Source organism: Leptonotus elevatus, chromosome 3 (genome assembly GCF_054856555.1).
Source record: "Leptonotus elevatus isolate MCC_2025b chromosome 3, RoL_Lele_1.0, whole genome shotgun sequence".
NCBI classification, from domain to species: Eukaryota; Metazoa; Chordata; class Actinopteri; order Syngnathiformes; family Syngnathidae; genus Leptonotus; species Leptonotus elevatus.
In genome coordinates this window covers 29,761,311-29,780,175 of record NC_141241.1, presented here as the reverse complement: position 1 = coordinate 29,780,175, position 18,865 = coordinate 29,761,311, and the positions used below count along the sequence as shown (strand labels likewise).

The 18,865-nt window shown below is 39.8% G+C and overlaps 1 protein-coding gene across 4 annotated transcripts in view; it reads left to right on the top strand.

Moving 5' to 3' along the window:
• The window catches only part of tmc3 (transmembrane channel like 3), a 191,466-nt gene that overhangs the window by 68,803 nt on the left and 103,798 nt on the right, over positions 1-18,865 (top strand). For 3 of the 4 annotated variants that reach the window (XM_086071899.1, XM_086071898.1, XM_086071900.1), the window contains 2 exons: positions 14,259-14,340; positions 14,611-14,717. The exons of the other annotated variant lie outside the window; for it this stretch is intronic. In XM_086071899.1, coding sequence (XP_085928025.1) covers positions 14,259-14,340; positions 14,611-14,717 — 189 coding nt within the window. The remainder of the gene's footprint in view (positions 1-14,258; positions 14,341-14,610; positions 14,718-18,865) is intronic. 4 annotated transcript variants of the gene reach the window in all.

Here is an 18,865-nt window from a genome sequence, read left to right as displayed (position 1 = left end):
AGCAACTGCAGAAAATAGCTTGTAAGTGTAACACATTGATAACGTCTTCTGGTTCGTTTACAATACGTATCCAAGAACTTAAGAAAATAAAAGCATTCAACGTCGTTCGAAGGAGTCACTATAACACAATGTTGCAGTAATAAATTTAATAATAATGCATATATTTGTGGGGACTGGCGTCAAGTTGTATTTTACCACTTTAAAAATGAGCAGAAGTTTGCAAGTTAATTCCTGTAAAAAATTAGAGAGCTCTTAATATGAAAAGAACAAACCGATCTTGTCTGGTTCATATGCAGTAAAGTTGAGTCATTTTACAATGTACATCCGTATTGAATTTAACTAAATGAAAGCAATCAACATTGTGCAAAGGAGTCATTGTAACACAATTTAGCAGTTATAAAGTAAACTAGAAAAATTTCCGCGGAAATTTTGAATGGGCCTGCTGACTCACGTGGAAACACGCAATAAAAATACAATTTTAACCATTGAAATCGCTCAAGAAATGTGGAAGTTAACCATAATCAACATCAACTAAAAGTATCTTACTGTCCCTTTAAGAAACATGCACATTCACGCACACACATTTGATTTTAACCAACATTTCAATGAGCTGAACAGTTTAAAATTTAAACCATTGAAATCGTTCAAGAAATGTGGAAGTTAACCATAATCAACATCAACTAAAAGTATCTTACTGTCCCTTTAAGAAACATGCACATTCACGCACACACATTTGATTTTAACCAACATTTAAATGAGCTGAACAGTTTAAAATTTAAACCATTGAAATCGGTCAAGAAATGTAGAAGTTAACCATAATCAACATCAACTAAAAGAGATCGAAATAGTGCGACTTCTCCTCGCTTAACTCTTTGACCGCCATAAACGTTATAAAACGTTTAGCATAAAACTACGGAAGGGCTAGTATAAGGACTCGTTTTGGCCCCTAGATGGCAGCGATGACTCTTTGCACAAGGTTGGATGGGCCGCCCACCGTGGGCGTCAGTAGAAGACGTGAGGCGGAGCTAGAGTGTTGAGGGGACAATGGCTGATGAAGCCACAATGGCTGACCAAGCAACCGGTTGCAAGCAGCTCACGCTTGAGCATTTTTTTCAAAGACGGAAAGCATCGATCAATACTAAAAAGCGCATTGATGTCGACGATGATGATGACTCCGAGCTTGAAGCCAAAGTTGGAAGCCTTGACGCGACCGTTATGATCACGTAGTAAGCCTCACCGGCTAAGCGCGGCTAGCGCTGCTAAGGCCGGAAAACGCGCACAATAACCGACCGGGTACTTCTACACAATCGGACATTCGATCGGGCGATGGCGAGTTGGCATCGACCAATGCAGATTGATGATGATGATGATGGTGAATCCCGAGGTTGACGCCACAGTTGGACGCCACAGTTGGACGCGGCCTTTATTCTCACGTCATAAAGCATCACCGGCTAGCTCTGCTAACGCCGGAGCTTTCACATGCGGACATTTTGTCGGACAATGAAGAGTACCCCGAGTCCAATGCATATTCATCGGAGGAGCGGGTACAGTCTGATCACGGAGAAGACACTGGTTCTGGACTACGATGCCACCATGAATGGAGTGGATAAGATGGATCAGAACATCTACCACTCGGTATAGCAACTGAAGGACATGAGGAAGCCAGGCGTAACACCACCGTAACGTAACCGTAGCATGATCCTGATATTAGACTTGATGGCAACACACACTGCAGTATATACTTGCTATTCCCCGGAAAAAACGGCCTGCAAGAAAGTGGAGCTTTTGCACGCGAAGAGGCAATCTGTTGTGCAAATGCTGTTGTGTCTCCTTGCACGCAGGGGAGAAAAAACAAAAAGAAAAACTTGTTGAAACATCCACGTATTTATAAATAGCACCACAGTTGCACACATTTGTAAATAGTTTGCCAAATTGTTGTCAAATTGTTACACTGTTGAATGTAAATAAACGTATTTTGCTATCAAAAAACACTTTTTCATTCTTGGTGGTAGTGTTTTATAGAAGTAAAGCACTATTTAGGTGTTTGTGGCATCATTCATGGACAAAAAGAAGTGCAAAATTCACTAGAATGCATGAAATAATATCGTTTCACTAAAAGCTTGATTTCTCCGTATTTGAGTTCAAAACAAGCGAAATCGAATGAAACTAACCATTTTCTATTGTTGATTACTAAAGAACGGAATAAGGTAGAAACAAACTTTTTTTTCTGATGAAAGATGAAAGTCCAATCTTTCATTTGGTAGTATATGTGTTTCCATAGTCCAAACAGAACATTTTCTGTGGACCTTGAAAGATCAGTCAAAATGCTTAAATCGGCTGGCACTGACGGCATCCCTTTTCTGAAAACGTCTGGCAGTCAAAGAGTTAAAGTGAAAATAAAGGTACTAAATGACACCTTAGCCAAATAAAACTTAGTTTTTCAGAAAGCAGAAGCTTGTGGCTACAAAATGTGCGAATTTGATGTCTAGTGAGCAAAGATTGAGTTGAAGTGAAACTTTTGGAAATATATTTTTTGGTTCCCATCACTCTAGCCTTAATTAGTCACGCTGTAGCAGATGCAAAGAATGCGACTTTCACCCCTTTGCTCACTGTCTTTGAACCCGCACAGGGGGGAGAGCTTTCATTCCTTAATTTTTTTTTTGACACTGAGCTAAAGATGACAAAAATTCCAACAAAATGAGCTAAAATTCATATCGGTCGGTCAACGTATGCGTGTCTTGGAAAAAGGTGCTTGATTGGAGTTGATCTCTTTCGGTTTCCCATTCATTCCTATGGGACTTTATTTGGGAGTTTTTTGGGAATAGCGTCGCCATGGTAACTGGGAATTCCTAGAAAAATAATAGCGCAGCGAGTCAGATCGAGCCGCATCGTTTGATACCTCATTTGTCCCGGTGCGATCTACGGTTCGGGCCGCATTTTTGCGGAAAAATCCGTGGAAGATAATATAATAAAAAGAAAACTAGAAAATTCCCGCGGAAATTTTGAATGGGCCTGCTAACTCTTTTCAATGAGCTGAACAGTTTAAACTTTCAACCATTGAAATCGCTCAAGAAATGTGGAAGTTAACCATAATCTACTAAAAGTATTACTGCCCCTTTAAGAAACATGCACATTCACGCACTCACATTTGATTTTAACCAACATTTCAATGAGCTGAACAGTTTAAAAATTAAACCATTGAAATCGCTCAAGAAATGTAAAAGTTAACCATAATCAACAATATGTTACTGCCCCTTTAAGAAACATGCACATTCACGCACACACATTTGATTTTAAGTAACATTTCAATGAGCTGAACAGTTTAAAATTCAAACCATTGAAATCGGTCAAGAAATGTGGAATCTACCATAATTAACAGTATCTCACTGCCCCTTTACAAAACATGCACATTCACGCACACACATTTGATTTTAAGTTGTGAGGAGACGTCACGCACCAACACTCCATTGATTTGTATAGGATTACGCTCACCTCAAACAAAAGCCTCTCGCGACTTAACGGTTGAAGATGCAGATTCCAGAAATGGCTCGTTAGAACGGCAAGGGTTTGGGGAACGCGAGCATGTTCTCAGTTTTTTAATCGGATGAAAAATGACCAAATGAGAGCAGGTTGAAAACTTATGATTGATCGAAAATGAAGAGGGAAAAAACAGCGAAATTAACATGGAGGAGATAGGCGCCAAAGTCCGACTTCTCCTCGCTTAAAGTGAAAATAAAGGTACTAATTGACACCTTAGCCAAATAAAACTTAGTTTTTCAGAAAGCAGAGGCTTGTGGCTACAAAATGTGTGAATTTGATGTCTAGTGAGCAAAGATTGTGGCCATGGTGACGAGTTGAAGTGAAACTTTTGGAAATAGATTTTTTTGGTTCCCGTCACTGAAGCCTTAATTGCATATCAGAGTGGCGATTACACTCACTGTCTTTGAACCCGCACAGGGGGAAGAGCTTTCATTCCTTAATATTTTTTTTGACACTGAGCTAAAGATGACAAAAATTCCAACAAAATGAGCTAATTTTCATATCGGTCGGTTAACGTATGCGCGCGCAGCGTGTCTTTGAAAAAGGTGCTTGATTGGAGTTGATCTCTTTCGGATTCCCATTCATTCCTATGGGACTTTTTTTGGGAGTTTTTTGGGAATAGCGTCGCCATGGTAACTGGGAATTCTTATAAAAATAATAGCGCAGCGAGTCAGATCGAGCCGCATCGTTTGATACCTCTTTTGTCCCGGTGCGATCTACGGTTCGGGCCCTATTTTTGCGGAAAAGTCGCTGGAAGATGATATAAAAACTAGAAAAATTCCCGCGGAAATTTTGAATGGGCCTGCTAACTCGCGTGGAAACACGCAATAAAAATAACATTTAAACCATTGAAATCGCTCAAGAAATGTGCAAGTTAACCATAATCAAGATCAAATAAAGTATCTTACTGTCCCTTTAAGAAATATGCACATTCACGCACACACATTTGATTTTAACCAACATTTCAATGAGCTGAACAGTTTAAAATTTAAACCATTGAAATCGGTCAAGAAAAGTGCAAGTTAACCATAATCAAGATCAAATAAAGTATCTTACTGTCCCTTTAAGAAATATGCACATTCACGCACACACATTTGATTTTAACCAACAATTCAATGAGCTGAACAGTTTAAAATTTAAACCATTGAAATCGCTCAAGAAATGTAAAAGTGAACCATAATCAAGATCAAATAAAGTATCTTACTGCCCCTTTAAGAAACATGCACATTCACGCACACACATTTGATTTTAAGTAACATTTCAATGAGCTGAACAGTTTAAAATTCAAACCATTGAAATCGGTCAAGAAATGTGGAATCTACCATAATTAACAGTATCTCACTGCCCCTTTACAAAACATGCACATTCACGCACACACATTTGATTTTAAGTTGTGAGGAGACGTCACGCACCAACACTCCATTGATTTGTATAGGATTACGCTCACCTCAAACAAAAGCCTCTCGCGACTTAACGGTTGAAGATGCAGATTCCAGAAATGGCTCGTTAGAACGGCAAGGGTTTTTAAGAAACATGCACATTCACGCACACACATTTGATTTTAAGTAACATTTCAATGAGCTGAACAGTTTAAAATTCAAACCATTGAAATCGGTCAAGAAATGTGGAATCTACCATAATTAACAGTATCTCACTGCCCCTTTACAAAACATGCACATTCACGCACACACATTTGATTTTAAGTTGTGAGGAGACGTCACGCACCAACACTCCATTGATTTGTATAGGATTACGCTCACCTCAAACAAAAGCCTCTCGCGACTTAACGGTTGAAGATGCAGATTCCAGAAATGGCTCGTTAGAACGGCAAGGGTTTGGGGAACGCGAGCATGTTCTCAGTTTTTTAATCGGATGAAAAATGACCAAATGAGAGCAGGTTGAAAACTTATGATTGATCGAAAATGAAGAGGGAAAAAGGGCGAAAATTACATTGAAAAGAGATCAAAAATGTGCGACTTCTCCTCGCTTAAAGTGAAAATAAAGGTACTAAATGAAACCTTAGCCAAATAAAACTTAGTTCTTCAGAAAGCAGAGGCTTGTGGCTACAAAATGTGCGAATTTGATGTCTAGTGAGCAAAGATTGTGGCCATGGTGACGAGTTGAAGTGAAACTTTTGGAAATAGATTTTTTGGTTCCCGTCACTGAAGCCTTAATTGGGTATCAGAGTGGCGATTACACTCACTGTCTTTGAACCCGCACAGGGGGAAGAGCTTTCATTCCTTAATTTTTTTTTTGACACTGAGTTAAAGATGACAAAAATTCCAACAAAATGAGCTAATTTTCATATCAATCGGTTAACGTATGCGCGCGCAGCGTCTCTTTGAAAAAGGTGCTTGATGTGTGATTTTGTCTTTCCTTTTCCCATTCATTCCTATGGGACTTTTATTTGGGAGTTTTTTGGGAATAGCGTCGCCATGGTAACTGGGAATTCTTATAAAAATAATAGCGCACCGAGTCAGATCGAGCCGCATCGTTTGATACCTCATTTGTCCCGGTGCGATCTACGGTACGGGCCGCATTTTAGCAGAAAAAACGCGGAAGATTAAAAAATAAGAAGAAAAACTAGAAAAATTCCCGCGGAAATTTTGAATGGGCCTGCTAACTCTTGCAACTCTTTTCAATGAGCTGAACAGTTTAAAATTTCAACCGTTGAAATCGCTCAAGAAATGTGAAAGTTATAATCAACTAAAAGTATTACTGCCCCTTTAAGAAACATGCACATTCACGCACATACATTTCATTTTAACTAACATTTCAATGAGCTGAACAGTTTAAAATTTCAACCATTGAAATCGCTCAAGAAATGTGGAAGTTAACCATAATCAACACTATGTTACTGCCCCTTTAAGAAACATGCACATTCACGCACACACATTTGATTTTAAGTAACATTTCAATGAGCTGAACAGTTTAAAATTCAAACCATTGAAATCGGTCAAGAAATGTGGAATCTACCATAATTAACAGTATCTCACTGCCCCTTTACAAAACATGCACATTCACGCACACACATTTGATTTGAAGTTGTGAGGAGACGTCACGCACCAACACTCCATTGATTTGTATAGGATTACGCTCACCTCAAACAAAAGCCTCTCGCGACTTAACGGTTGAAGATGCAGATTCCAGAAATGGCTCGTTAGAACGGCAAGGGTTTGGGGAACGCGAGCATGTTCTCAGTTTTTTAATCGGATGAAAAATGACCAAATGAGAGCAGGTTGAAAACTTATGATTGATCGAAAATGAAGAGGGAAAAAACGGCGAAATTAACATGGAGGAGATAGGCGTCAAAGTCCGACTTCTCCTCGCTTAAAGTGAAAATAAAGGTACTAAATGACACCGTAGCCAAATAAAACTTAGTTCTTCAGAAAGCAGAGGCTTGTGGCTACAAAATGTGCGAATTTGAGGTCTAGTGAGCAAAGATTGTGGCCATGGTGACGAGTTGAAGTGAAACTTTTGGAAATAGATTTTTTGGTTCCCGTCACTGAAGCCTTAATTAGTCACACTCTAAATAGGCGACTTTTCCCCTTTGCTCACTGTCTTTGAACCCTCACAGGGGGGAGAGCTTTCATTCCTTAAAATTTTTTTTGACACTGAGCTAAAGATGACAAAAATTCCAACAAAATGAGCTAATTTTCATATCGGTCGGTTAATGTATGCGCGCGCAGCGTGTCTTTGAAAAAGGTGCTTGATTGGAGTTGATCTCTTTCGGATTCCCATTCATTCCTATGGGACTTTATTTGGGAGTTTTTTGGGAATAGCGTCGCCATGGTAACTGGGAATTCTTAGAAAAATAATGCCGCACCGAGTCAGATGGAGCCGCATCGTTTGATACCTCATTTGTCCCGGTGCGATCTACGGTTCGGGCCGCATTTTTGCGGAAAAGTCGGTGGAATAAAATATAAAAAAAATAAAAATAAACCCTTTTCTAGGGTGGATAGTAATATGTGCCTGCTTGCTCCGCAAGCAGCAGCTTCGCTGCTGCTTGCTCCGCTTAGCAGGCCCATAATAATAAACCCTTTTTCTAGGATAGTAATATGTGCCTGCTTGCTCCGCAAGCAGCAGCTTCGCTGCTGCTTGCTCCGCTTAGCAGGCCCATAACTAGAAAAATTCCCGCGGAAATTTTGAATGGGCCTGCTAACTCTTTTCAATGAGCTGAACAGTTTAAAATTTCAACCATTGAAATCGGTCAAGAAATGTGGAAGTTCACCATAATCAAGATCAAATAAAGTATCTTACTGTCCCTTTAAGAAACATGCACATTCACGCACACACATTTGATTTTAACCAACATTTCAATGAGCTGAACAGTTTAAAATTTCAACCATTGAAATCGCTCAAGAAATGTAAAAGTTAACCATAATCAAGATCAAATAAAGTATCTTACTGTCCCTTTAAGAAATATGCACATTCACGCACACACATTTGATTTTAACCAACATTTCAATGAGCTGAACAGTTTAAAATTCAAACCATTGAAATCGGTCAAGAAATGTGGAATCTACCATAATTAACAGTATCTCACTGCCCCTTTACAAAACATGCACATTCACGCACACACATTTGATTTTAAGTTGTGAGGAGACGTCACGCACCAACACTCCATTGATTTGTATAGGATTACGCTCACCTCAAACAAAAGCCTCTCGCGACTTAACGGTTGAAGATGCAGATTCCAGAAATGGCTCGTTAGAACGGCAAGGGTTTGGGGAACGCGAGCATGTTCTCAGATTTTTAATCGGATGAAAAATGACCAAATGAGAGCAGGTTGAAAACTTATGATTGATCGAAAATGAAGAGGGAAAAACGGCGAAAATTACATTGAAAAGAGATCAAAAATGTGCGACTTCTCCTCGCTTAAAGTGAAAATAAAGGTACTAAATGACACCTTAGCCAAATAAAAATTAGTTCTTCAGAAAGCAGAGGCTTGTGGCTACAAAATGTGCGAATTTGATGTCTAGTGAGCAAAGATTGTGGCCATGGTGACGAGTTGAAGTGAAACTTTTGGAAATAGATTTTTTGGTTCCCGTCACTGAAGCCTTAATTGGGTATCAGAGTGGCGATTACACTCACTGTCTTTGAACCCGCACAGGGGGAAGAGCTTTCATTCCTTAATTTTTTTTTTGACACTGAGTTAAAGATGACAAAAATTCCAACAAAATGAGCTAATTTTCATATCAATCGGTTAACGTATGCGCGCGCAGCGTCTCTTTGAAAAAGGTGCTTGATGTGTGATTTTGTCTTTCCTTTTCCCATTCATTCCTATGGGACTTTTATTTGGGAGTTTTTTGGGAATAGCGTCGCCATGGTAACTGGGAATTCTTATAAAAATAATAGCGCACCGAGTCAGATCGAGCCGCATCGTTTGATACCTCATTTGTCCCGGTGCGATCTACGGTACGGGCCGCATTTTAGCAGAAAAAACGCGGAAGATTAAAAAATAAGAAGAACTAGAAAAATTCCCGCGGAAATTTTGAATGGGCCTGCTAACTCTTTTCAATGAGCTGAACAGTTTAAACTTTCAACCATTGAAATCGCTCAAGAAATGTGCAAGTTAACCAAAATCAACAGTATGTTACTGCCCCTTTAAGAAACATGCAAATTCACGCACACACATTTGATTTTAAGTAACATTTCAATGAGCTGAACAGTTTAAAATTCAAACCATTGAAATCGGTCAAGAAATGTGGAATCTACCATAATTAACAGCATCTCACTGCCCCTTTACAAAACATGCACATTCACGCACACACATTTGATTTTAAGTTGTGAGGAGACGTCACGCACCAACACTCCATTGATTTGTACCAAAATCAACACTATGTTACTGCCCCTTTAAGAAACATGCACATTCACGCACACACATTTGATTTTAAGTAACATTTCAATGAGCTGAACAGTTTAAAATTCAAACCATTGAAATCGGTCAAGAAATGTGGAATCTACCATAATTAACAGTATCTCACTGCCCCTTTACAAAACATGCACATTCACGCACACACATTTGATTTTAAGTTGTGAGGAGACGTCACGCACCAACACTCCATTGATTTGTATAGGATTACGCTCACCTCAAACAAAAGCCTCTCGCGACTTAACGGTTGAAGATGCAGATTCCAGAAATGGCTCGTTAAAACGGCAAGGGTTTGGGGAACGCGAGCATGTTCTCAGTTTTTTAATCGGATGAAAAATGACCAAATGAGAGCAGGTTGAAAACTTATGATTGATCGAAAATGAAGAGGGAAAAAACGGCGAAATTAACATGGAGGAGATAGGCGTCAAAGTCCGACTTCTCCTCGCTTAAAGTGAAAATAAAGGTACTAAATGACACCGTAGCCAAATAAAACTTAGTTCTTCAGAAAGCAGAGGCTTGTGGCTACAAAATGTGCGAATTTGATGTCTAGTGAGCAAAGATTGTGGCCATGGTGACGAGTTGAAGTGAAACTTTTGGAAATAGATTTTTTGGTTCCCGTCACTGAAGCCTTAATTAGTCACACTCTAAATAGGCGACTTTTCCCCTTTGCTCACTGTCTTTGAACCCTCACAGGGGGGAGAGCTTTCATTCCTTAAATTTTTTTTTGACACTGAGCTAAAGATGACAAAAATTCCAACAAAATGAGCTAATTTTCATATCGGTCGGTTAATGTATGCGCGCGCAGCGTGTCTTTGAAAAAGGTGCTTGATTGGAGTTGATCTCTTTCGGATTCCCATTCATTCCTATGGGACTTTATTTGGGAGTTTTTTGGGAATAGCGTCGCCATGGTAACTGGGAATTCTTATAAAAATAATAGCGCAGCGAGTCAGATCGAGCCGCATCGTTTGATACCTCTTTTGTCCCGGTGCGATCTACGGTTCGGGCCCTATTTTTGCGGAAAAGTCGCTGGAAGATAATATAAAAATAATATTAAACACTTTTCTAGGGTGGATAGTAATATGTGCCTGCTTGCTCCGCAAGCAGCAGCTTCGCTGCTGCTTGCTCCGCTTAGCAGGCCCATAAAAATAACTAGAAAAATTCCCGCGGAAATTTTGAATGGGCCTGCTAACTCTTGCAACTCTTTTCAATGAGCTGAACAGTTTAAAATTTCAACCGTTGAAATCGCTCAAGAAATGTGAAAGTTATAATCAACTAAAAGTATTACTGCCCCTTTAAGAAACATGCACATTCACGCACATACATTTCATTTTAACTAACATTTCAATGAGCTGAACAGTTTAAAATTTCAACCATTGAAATCGCTCAAGAAATGTGGAAGTTAACCATAATCAACACTATGTTACTGCCCCTTTAAGAAACATGCACATTCACGCACACACATTTGATTTTAAGTAACATTTCAATGAGCTGAACAGTTTAAAATTCAAACCATTGAAATCGGTCAAGAAATGTGGAATCTACCATAATTAACAGTATCTCACTGCCCCTTTACAAAACATGCACATTCACGCACACACATTTGATTTGAAGTTGTGAGGAGACGTCACGCACCAACACTCCATTGATTTGTATAGGATTACGCTCACCTCAAACAAAAGCCTCTCGCGACTTAACGGTTGAAGATGCAGATTCCAGAAATGGCTCGTTAGAACGGCAAGGGTTTGGGGAACGCGAGCATGTTCTCAGTTTTTTAATCGGATGAAAAATGACCAAATGAGAGCAGGTTGAAAACTTATGATTGATCGAAAATGAAGAGGGAAAAAACGGCGAAATTAACATGGAGGAGATAGGCGTCAAAGTCCGACTTCTCCTCGCTTAAAGTGAAAATAAAGGTACTAAATGACACCGTAGCCAAATAAAACTTAGTTCTTCAGAAAGCAGAGGCTTGTGGCTACAAAATGTGCGAATTTGAGGTCTAGTGAGCAAAGATTGTGGCCATGGTGACGAGTTGAAGTGAAACTTTTGGAAATAGATTTTTTGGTTCCCGTCACTGAAGCCTTAATTAGTCACACTCTAAATAGGCGACTTTTCCCCTTTGCTCACTGTCTTTGAACCCTCACAGGGGGGAGAGCTTTCATTCCTTAAAATTTTTTTTGACACTGAGCTAAAGATGACAAAAATTCCAACAAAATGAGCTAATTTTCATATCGGTCGGTTAATGTATGCGCGCGCAGCGTGTCTTTGAAAAAGGTGCTTGATTGGAGTTGATCTCTTTCGGATTCCCATTCATTCCTATGGGACTTTATTTGGGAGTTTTTTGGGAATAGCGTCGCCATGGTAACTGGGAATTCTTAGAAAAATAATGCCGCACCGAGTCAGATGGAGCCGCATCGTTTGATACCTCATTTGTCCCGGTGCGATCTACGGTTCGGGCCGCATTTTTGCGGAAAAGTCGGTGGAATAAAATATAAAAAAAATAAAAATAAACCCTTTTCTAGGGTGGATAGTAATATGTGCCTGCTTGCTCCGCAAGCAGCAGCTTCGCTGCTGCTTGCTCCGCTTAGCAGGCCCATAATAAACCCTTTTTCTAGGATAGTAATATGTGCCTGCTTGCTCCGCAAGCAGCAGCTTCGCTGCTGCTTGCTCCGCTTAGCAGGCCCATAATAAGAAAAATATTAAACCCTTTTTTCTAGGATAGTAATATGTGCCTGCTTGCTCCGCAAGCAGCAGCTTCGCTGCTGCTTGCTCCGCTTAGCAGGCCCATAATGAAGAAAAATAAACCCTTTTTTCTAGGATAGTAATATGTGCTGCTTGCTCCGCTTAGCAGGCCCATAATAACAATGCATATATTTGTGGGGACTGCGGTCAAGTTTATTTTTTATTTTTATTTTTTACAATTTTAATAATGTGCAGAATTTCACAAGTTACTTCATTTAAAACAATTAGTCAGCTCTGAAAAGAAAAATGCACTGAGCTGTCACCATTGTCTTACAATATATATATATATATATATATATATATATATATATACGCATGCACACGCGCACACACACACATATACATTGTGTGTGTGTGTGTTTAGGAGGATTACCTTTGCCCAAGTTGCAGAATTTCTTGATCTACTTGAACTGTTTCTGTCTTTTTCAGATAAACTCAGGCATGCAAGAAAGCTATGTTATGCAGTCATAGTCAGTTTACAGCCTGTTGTTATAGCGCTGTTTAATTAAAGTGTTAAGATTGCTGAGGCACCATTACAATAAATTGTCTTGAAGCAAGCAGTCTGATGATGAATAATTAATTTACAGTTTGGCCTCTGGTTCATTGAAAACTCAGCAGTTTTCATCTGGTGTGACATTCAATCATAAATTTCAATTGGTGCAGTCATATGTGGATTACAGTGTTGCAAAAATCAGATCTTGATTAATGCATCACAGTTGTGTTAGCTGTCTAGAACCAGAAAAAGAAGCTAGTTATATTTAACATCTTATGTGCTTTCACTGGCTGTAGTATAAAATGGAGCAATGGTAGAAAGATCATGATACTACCACAAAGATTAGGACAACTACTAAGTAACTTCATGATATTCTTTCTCTATTAAAGGTGGGGTCTTTCACTCAGAAATAAACATTTAATTAAGACTGGATGTATACACATGAAATCCTTCTCAATTAACACCTCTGCACTTCTGTTAATGTGTGGTGGTGATTTTGTCCTCAAACAACAAACACTCACCCACCCACCAGTCTGTAATTTGCCATTTTGTGTTTTGCCATAAGAGGGATGTTTCTGGGCGCAAAGTCAATGTTTACCCCTCCAGCCAATCACAGAGCGTGGGGCGTGTTGCTGAAGGCAGGCGCAGTGTTGACGATAACGCCGGGATTACACTGCATGCGCGTGCGTTGCTGATCCGCTCCGTCTTTACTGCGTGCTCCGGACACGTCAATTTTATGGACAAAACTCACCGGCTGGGGCGCACAGCTGCGGTCCGGCAGCTCCGTCGCCGACAACTTCCCGGCGTGTCTCGCGTAAACGCTCGCGATAATGTGGCATTAAAAACACAGAAAGTCTGTGCTCAACAGAGAAGCAGAAAGAGAGGTGGACTTCCTTTGATTGAACTCACCGTCCACTCCCATAGCTTCTGCTATGACGTTCCATGAAGCATCCTTTTTTAGGTTGTCCTTATAAAAAGGATGTGCCGTGTCATATATAATTTTGTGGCTTTACAACTGCATTATAAATCTCCTCGTCCATGTTCGCTGGTGTTTAAACAGTAAATAAGCGTCAACCATTATGACATTTTGCTGACATGATTGCGGAATAGAATCTGGCGGCTAGCGAGCGTTTTATTCTGAAAGGTAATCAGATTTCAAACATTTTGAAACTGCATCGGTCTTCATGTCCCGCTCGATGTGTTCTGTGCTACTTTGCTATTTGACGGATGCGTCGTCCGGCCAAAATAGAAAATAGGTCTATCCGTCCGGCGGCCTCGGCACGACGGAGCTGGTCCGCAGTCGATCCGCAGCGCATACGCAGCCGGTGTAATTTGAACAAGCTGATAGAATGGAAACGAATCGGCTCCGCAACACACACGCATGCAGTGTAATCCCGGTGTAAGAGTGGGGGCTGAGCCATGGGAAGAGTCCGTTTTGAATTGTTTGTTTACAAACAGAAACGGTCAAAACTTAAGACAAGAAAAAATTATTTTTATAAACCAGTGTATGCATAAACCATGAACATACAGTACATGTAGATGAATATACTGTATAAGTAAAAACTATTGTCAGGAAGAAGTTGTCTCCAACCCCATTATTTCCCCCCACAGATGCTCAAGAAAATGTCTCGAGTGCTTTATAACATTGTGGTTGTGTTCATTCCTTGGGAAGTGAGGATTAAGAAAATTGAAAGTAAGTCATTTTTTCTCCTATCAGTCAAACAAACATAAAGCAAACAAACAAACAAACAAACAAACAAGAAATACATCAAGAAATATTCATTCTTAACATCCTGACAGTTTATTTTTTTAATCTTTTTTTCTGCACTCACTTGTAATAAACCAACAGCTTAGCCTTCTCCCATTGTCTTCTTTACATTGTTAAAATGAAATTTTTGACCGTAATACTTTTAATGTTTGTTGCATACAATTGTCATATAAATGTTTTCTGCTCTCTTGTGAGGTCATTTTGGGTCGGGCGTCGCCTCCTACTTCATATTCCTTCGCTGGTTATTTGGAATTAACATAGTCCTCACCATTATGACTGGAGCGTTCATAGTGTTACCAGAGGTGAGTATCCTGTGCTATGCATACATTAATGTATTTCCTAAATAGTTTTTGTGTTGCTGTCATGTTAAATACCTATATTTGAGGACATCATAATCATACATAGTAAGGCCAGGGTGTGTGGCAATATCACCTCGGTAGGTTTACAGTATTTTATTTTAACATGACATAAATTACCAACTTAACATATTTTCTACCAGACCTAAAACCAAACCTATGCTGGTGTGAGGAAGTCTGAGGCAATTATATTTCTACGCTATCGCCAATTCACAACACGTTATCTTAAGGCCCTTATTAAGCATGTTTCAGAGCCACACTCATTACACATTAAAGAAAGCAAAAACCTTGACAATAAACGAGTGCAGAGGAAACTCATACAGGTGTGCCTCTGTCCAGACGCAGAGAGAAAGAGAGTAGGGGGTGGGGAGTGGCGACGATGGTTTAATGGACTGTTGGAGAAATGAGAAAACAATGTGTATAACAATGATTGCATTAGCAAAAATAATGCTAAAAGATAATGCTATGGTGATTAACAGTTTATTTTGTTATTTTCTTGTACTTTAGTAACATTTTGTCCCATCCATTGAACTGATTTAGACTCAATTCAGTTGGTAGGGTCTGAAACAAATATAAAAATATCGGAAATATGTTCATTTTGATCGATTTGATTCTTGAACTACAAGTAAAGAAGGGGATTAGGTTCCATTTTTCTACATCTTCATTGAGTCTATTTTGAATAGGTAGATAATTGATCTTTATTGTATGGTTATGAAAACCAAATTTATGGAGAACCTTGTAAAGAAAACCCCAATTTACTGAATCAAATGCCTTTTCAGCATCCACACTGATTACCAGGGCTTCAGTATTATTTTTTTTGTATATGATCCACGACATGTAGCATCCTCCGCATATTGTCCGGTGTTTGTCGACAACATATAAAACCTGTCTGGTCGTTATGTATTAGCATAGGTAGGAACTTCTCTAATCGTCTCGCCATTATCGAAGTAAATAATCTGTAATCAATATGATGCACATTTCCTCTTATTTCTTCCCTCTTTTGGTATAGCTGAGATTATCGCCTCTTTCCAACGAGGTGGCGTTTGTGCTTTTTTATGGTCCAATTCAGTGTACGAAGCAAAATAGGAATTAGCACATCTCTAAATTCTTTATACCAGTCTGCTCCGTAACCATCGAAATCTGGGCATTTGCCCGATTTCAGTCTATTGATTGACGTTTTCAGCTCGCCTTCTGTTATGTCATCCGTCATTGCTTTGTTCTGTTCTTCAGTCAAAGTAGGCAACCTTAAAGAGTCCAGAAACGTATCAATTTGTATTTCACTTCCACCTGGAACGCTAGTGTACAAAGTTTTATAGAATGCTTCAAAAGCATATTGTATTTCGCTTAATTTATCTGTTTTGTCCTTGGGTCTCTTATTTGGTGAATAGTATTTTCTGCTTTTTCCCCCTTAACTTCCATGCTAGTATTTTCATTGATTTAGATCCACTGTGGGTGGCACGGTGGCTGACTGGTTAGCACGTCCGCCTCCCAGTGCAGAGGACATGAGATAGAGTCCGGGCTTCAGCCTTCCTGGGTGGAGTTTGCATGTTCTCCCTGTGCTTGCGTGGGTTTTCTCTGGGTGCTCCGGTTTTCTCCCATATTCCAAAGACATGCATGGCAGGTTAATTGAACACTCCAAGTTGTCCATAGGTGTGATTGTGAGTGCGGATGGTTGTTTGTCTCTGTGTGCCCTGCGATTGGCTGGCAACCAGTTCAGGGTGTACCCCGCCTACTGCCCGAAGCGAGTGAGGACAAGCGGTTAAGAAAATGGATGGATAATATTGTTGTTTTAAGAACATCATTTTTTTTCTTTATGTCTTGTGTGGCCAAATTGGCAATTATGTTTCTGATCACTTTAATTTCCTGTAAATCATTCTGTGTTGGGTTTATTTTATGCTTTGTTTCTAATTCCTTCAGTTTATTTTGTAAATCTTGGAGTGTTTTAGGTCTCATTCTTTTTTGTAAGAAGATATTGCTATGATTTCCCCCCTCAGAACAGCCTTCAAAGCATGCCACAAAATAGGAGGGTCAACCTCTCCATTATCGTTAAGACCCATGTAGAGGTCTATTTCTTCCCTAATTTTCCTCTTAAATAGAGGATCATTAAGTAGGCTAGCATTAAATTTCCATGAGTTACTTTTGGGCTGAAGGTTCAAATCAACAGATAAATATACAGGTGCATAATCACTAATTATTTTGTCTTTGTCTTTTCCAAATGTAAGGAAGTAATCAATTCTCGTATATAAGCAGTGAGGGGCAGAAAAATGTGTGTAATCCCTCCTACTAGGAAAAAAGTCCTCCAAATATCGATGAGACCTGCCTCCAGAAAAAGCTTACTCACCTATTTGTACAATACCTTCATGTCATAACTTTTACTGGAGGAGGAATCTAATCTTGGTTGTAAGTGTATATTCAGATCTCCCCCACAAATCAACAGACCTTCCGTTTTCGTCAACATAATATTCGTGATTTTCAGAAGAAAAAAATCGAAATTACTACCAGGTGGTGCATAGACATTTAGGAGTGTAATTGGACTTCCATTTACATTACCCCTCACCAAAACAAATCTTCCTTCCTTATCCAACATTTCGTATAATTTATTTAAATTTAGCTTACTCGATATGAGGATAGCTACTCCTGTGGCCTGATTTATAATAGGAGAAAAACAGCTGATTAAATCCCATTCTCTTTAACTTCAAATGTTCATCATCCTTTAAGTGGGTTTCCTGTAAATATACCACCTGGCCCTGTTCTCTTTTCATTTTAGTCAAAACGTTACTTCTTTTAACTGGGTTCAATAGCCCATTGACATTGAATGAAACAATTTTTACCTCACCACTGGCCATTTTCGTCCTTAATAGCGTGACAATAAATTTGGCAATGAAATGTGACATCTCAACTTCCTGAACAAACCAGAATTGAATAACATGGTTGAACATAAAAACAAAATATGGTGATCCCAAGGTAGGGGTCTGTACCAAATAACCCTATACACAACTAGATTGAACTTCTAGCTGTGGGAGAAGGCCCATCCTATCTACTAATTGTGTGTATTGTAGGTCTCCCATAAATATGAATATATTTAAATAAATACAAGGGATAAAAGGAAAGATTAAGTCAGGCACTGCTTGCTTATTTTTCACTTCTCTGCTTACCGACATTTTTTACATGTTTGCCAACAAATTGAGTTAAAGTTCTTCCTAGTGGCGCTGGGGTTGTCTCCTGAGGACTTGCAGTCTCTCTTTGATGCTCCGCTGTCACTCCTCCCCCGATCTCCGTTGGGTCGCTCCTCTCGTAACTTCCCAGGCTGTACGGGACAGCAGCTCCATCAAGCTCTCCCTTGGTTTAACCACGTTGACGGGCAGCCCTCTCTCCTTCATGTCCGTCGTCACCTCCTCCGCAGTCTGATACAGCCGGGTCCCATCAATGTAGAATATAGGCAGCTTTGCCGGGGACGGTGTCTGGAAGTGAATCTATTTCTGCTTCAACACTCGCTTCGCTTCAACGTAATCCTTGCGCTTTTCAAGGATTGCCGAAGGATAATCATGATCAAAATAGATTGGCCTTCCGTTCCAACACATCCTCCCCTTTCCCCAAGCTGTGCGTATTATGTCCTCTTTGTCTTGTACCGAAGGAATTTGATGACTATGGATCGTGGCTTGTCACACCCTTTGAATATCCAGCGATGTTGTCAGGGGGATCTCAAGTACCACGAAGCATTCTCTCCACAAAATCTGTCATCGCCATCCCCACGGCACCCTCTGAGACTTTATAGATGCGGAGGTTTTCTCTTCCCGACCTCCCCTCCTGGTCGAGTAGCTTGTTCTCATGCTGGCTAATTACTTTTAGCAGTTTGCCAAGCATAGATTCCTCCACTCAACTTCAACGCAACTTTCCACTTCCGTAATTCTTTGACATTAGCAAGATTGTTTTTATTGTCATTTAGTTGCTGCTTCACATCTTTACGGAAGTCACGTATCTCATCCAAAATTTTTGCGAGGCCCATTTTATCCGTAGCTCTAGGGCGAACATTAGCTTTAGCTTCAAGTGCTGGAGTGCTCACCTCGGTTTTAGGCTCTTCCGCAGTGCCTTTC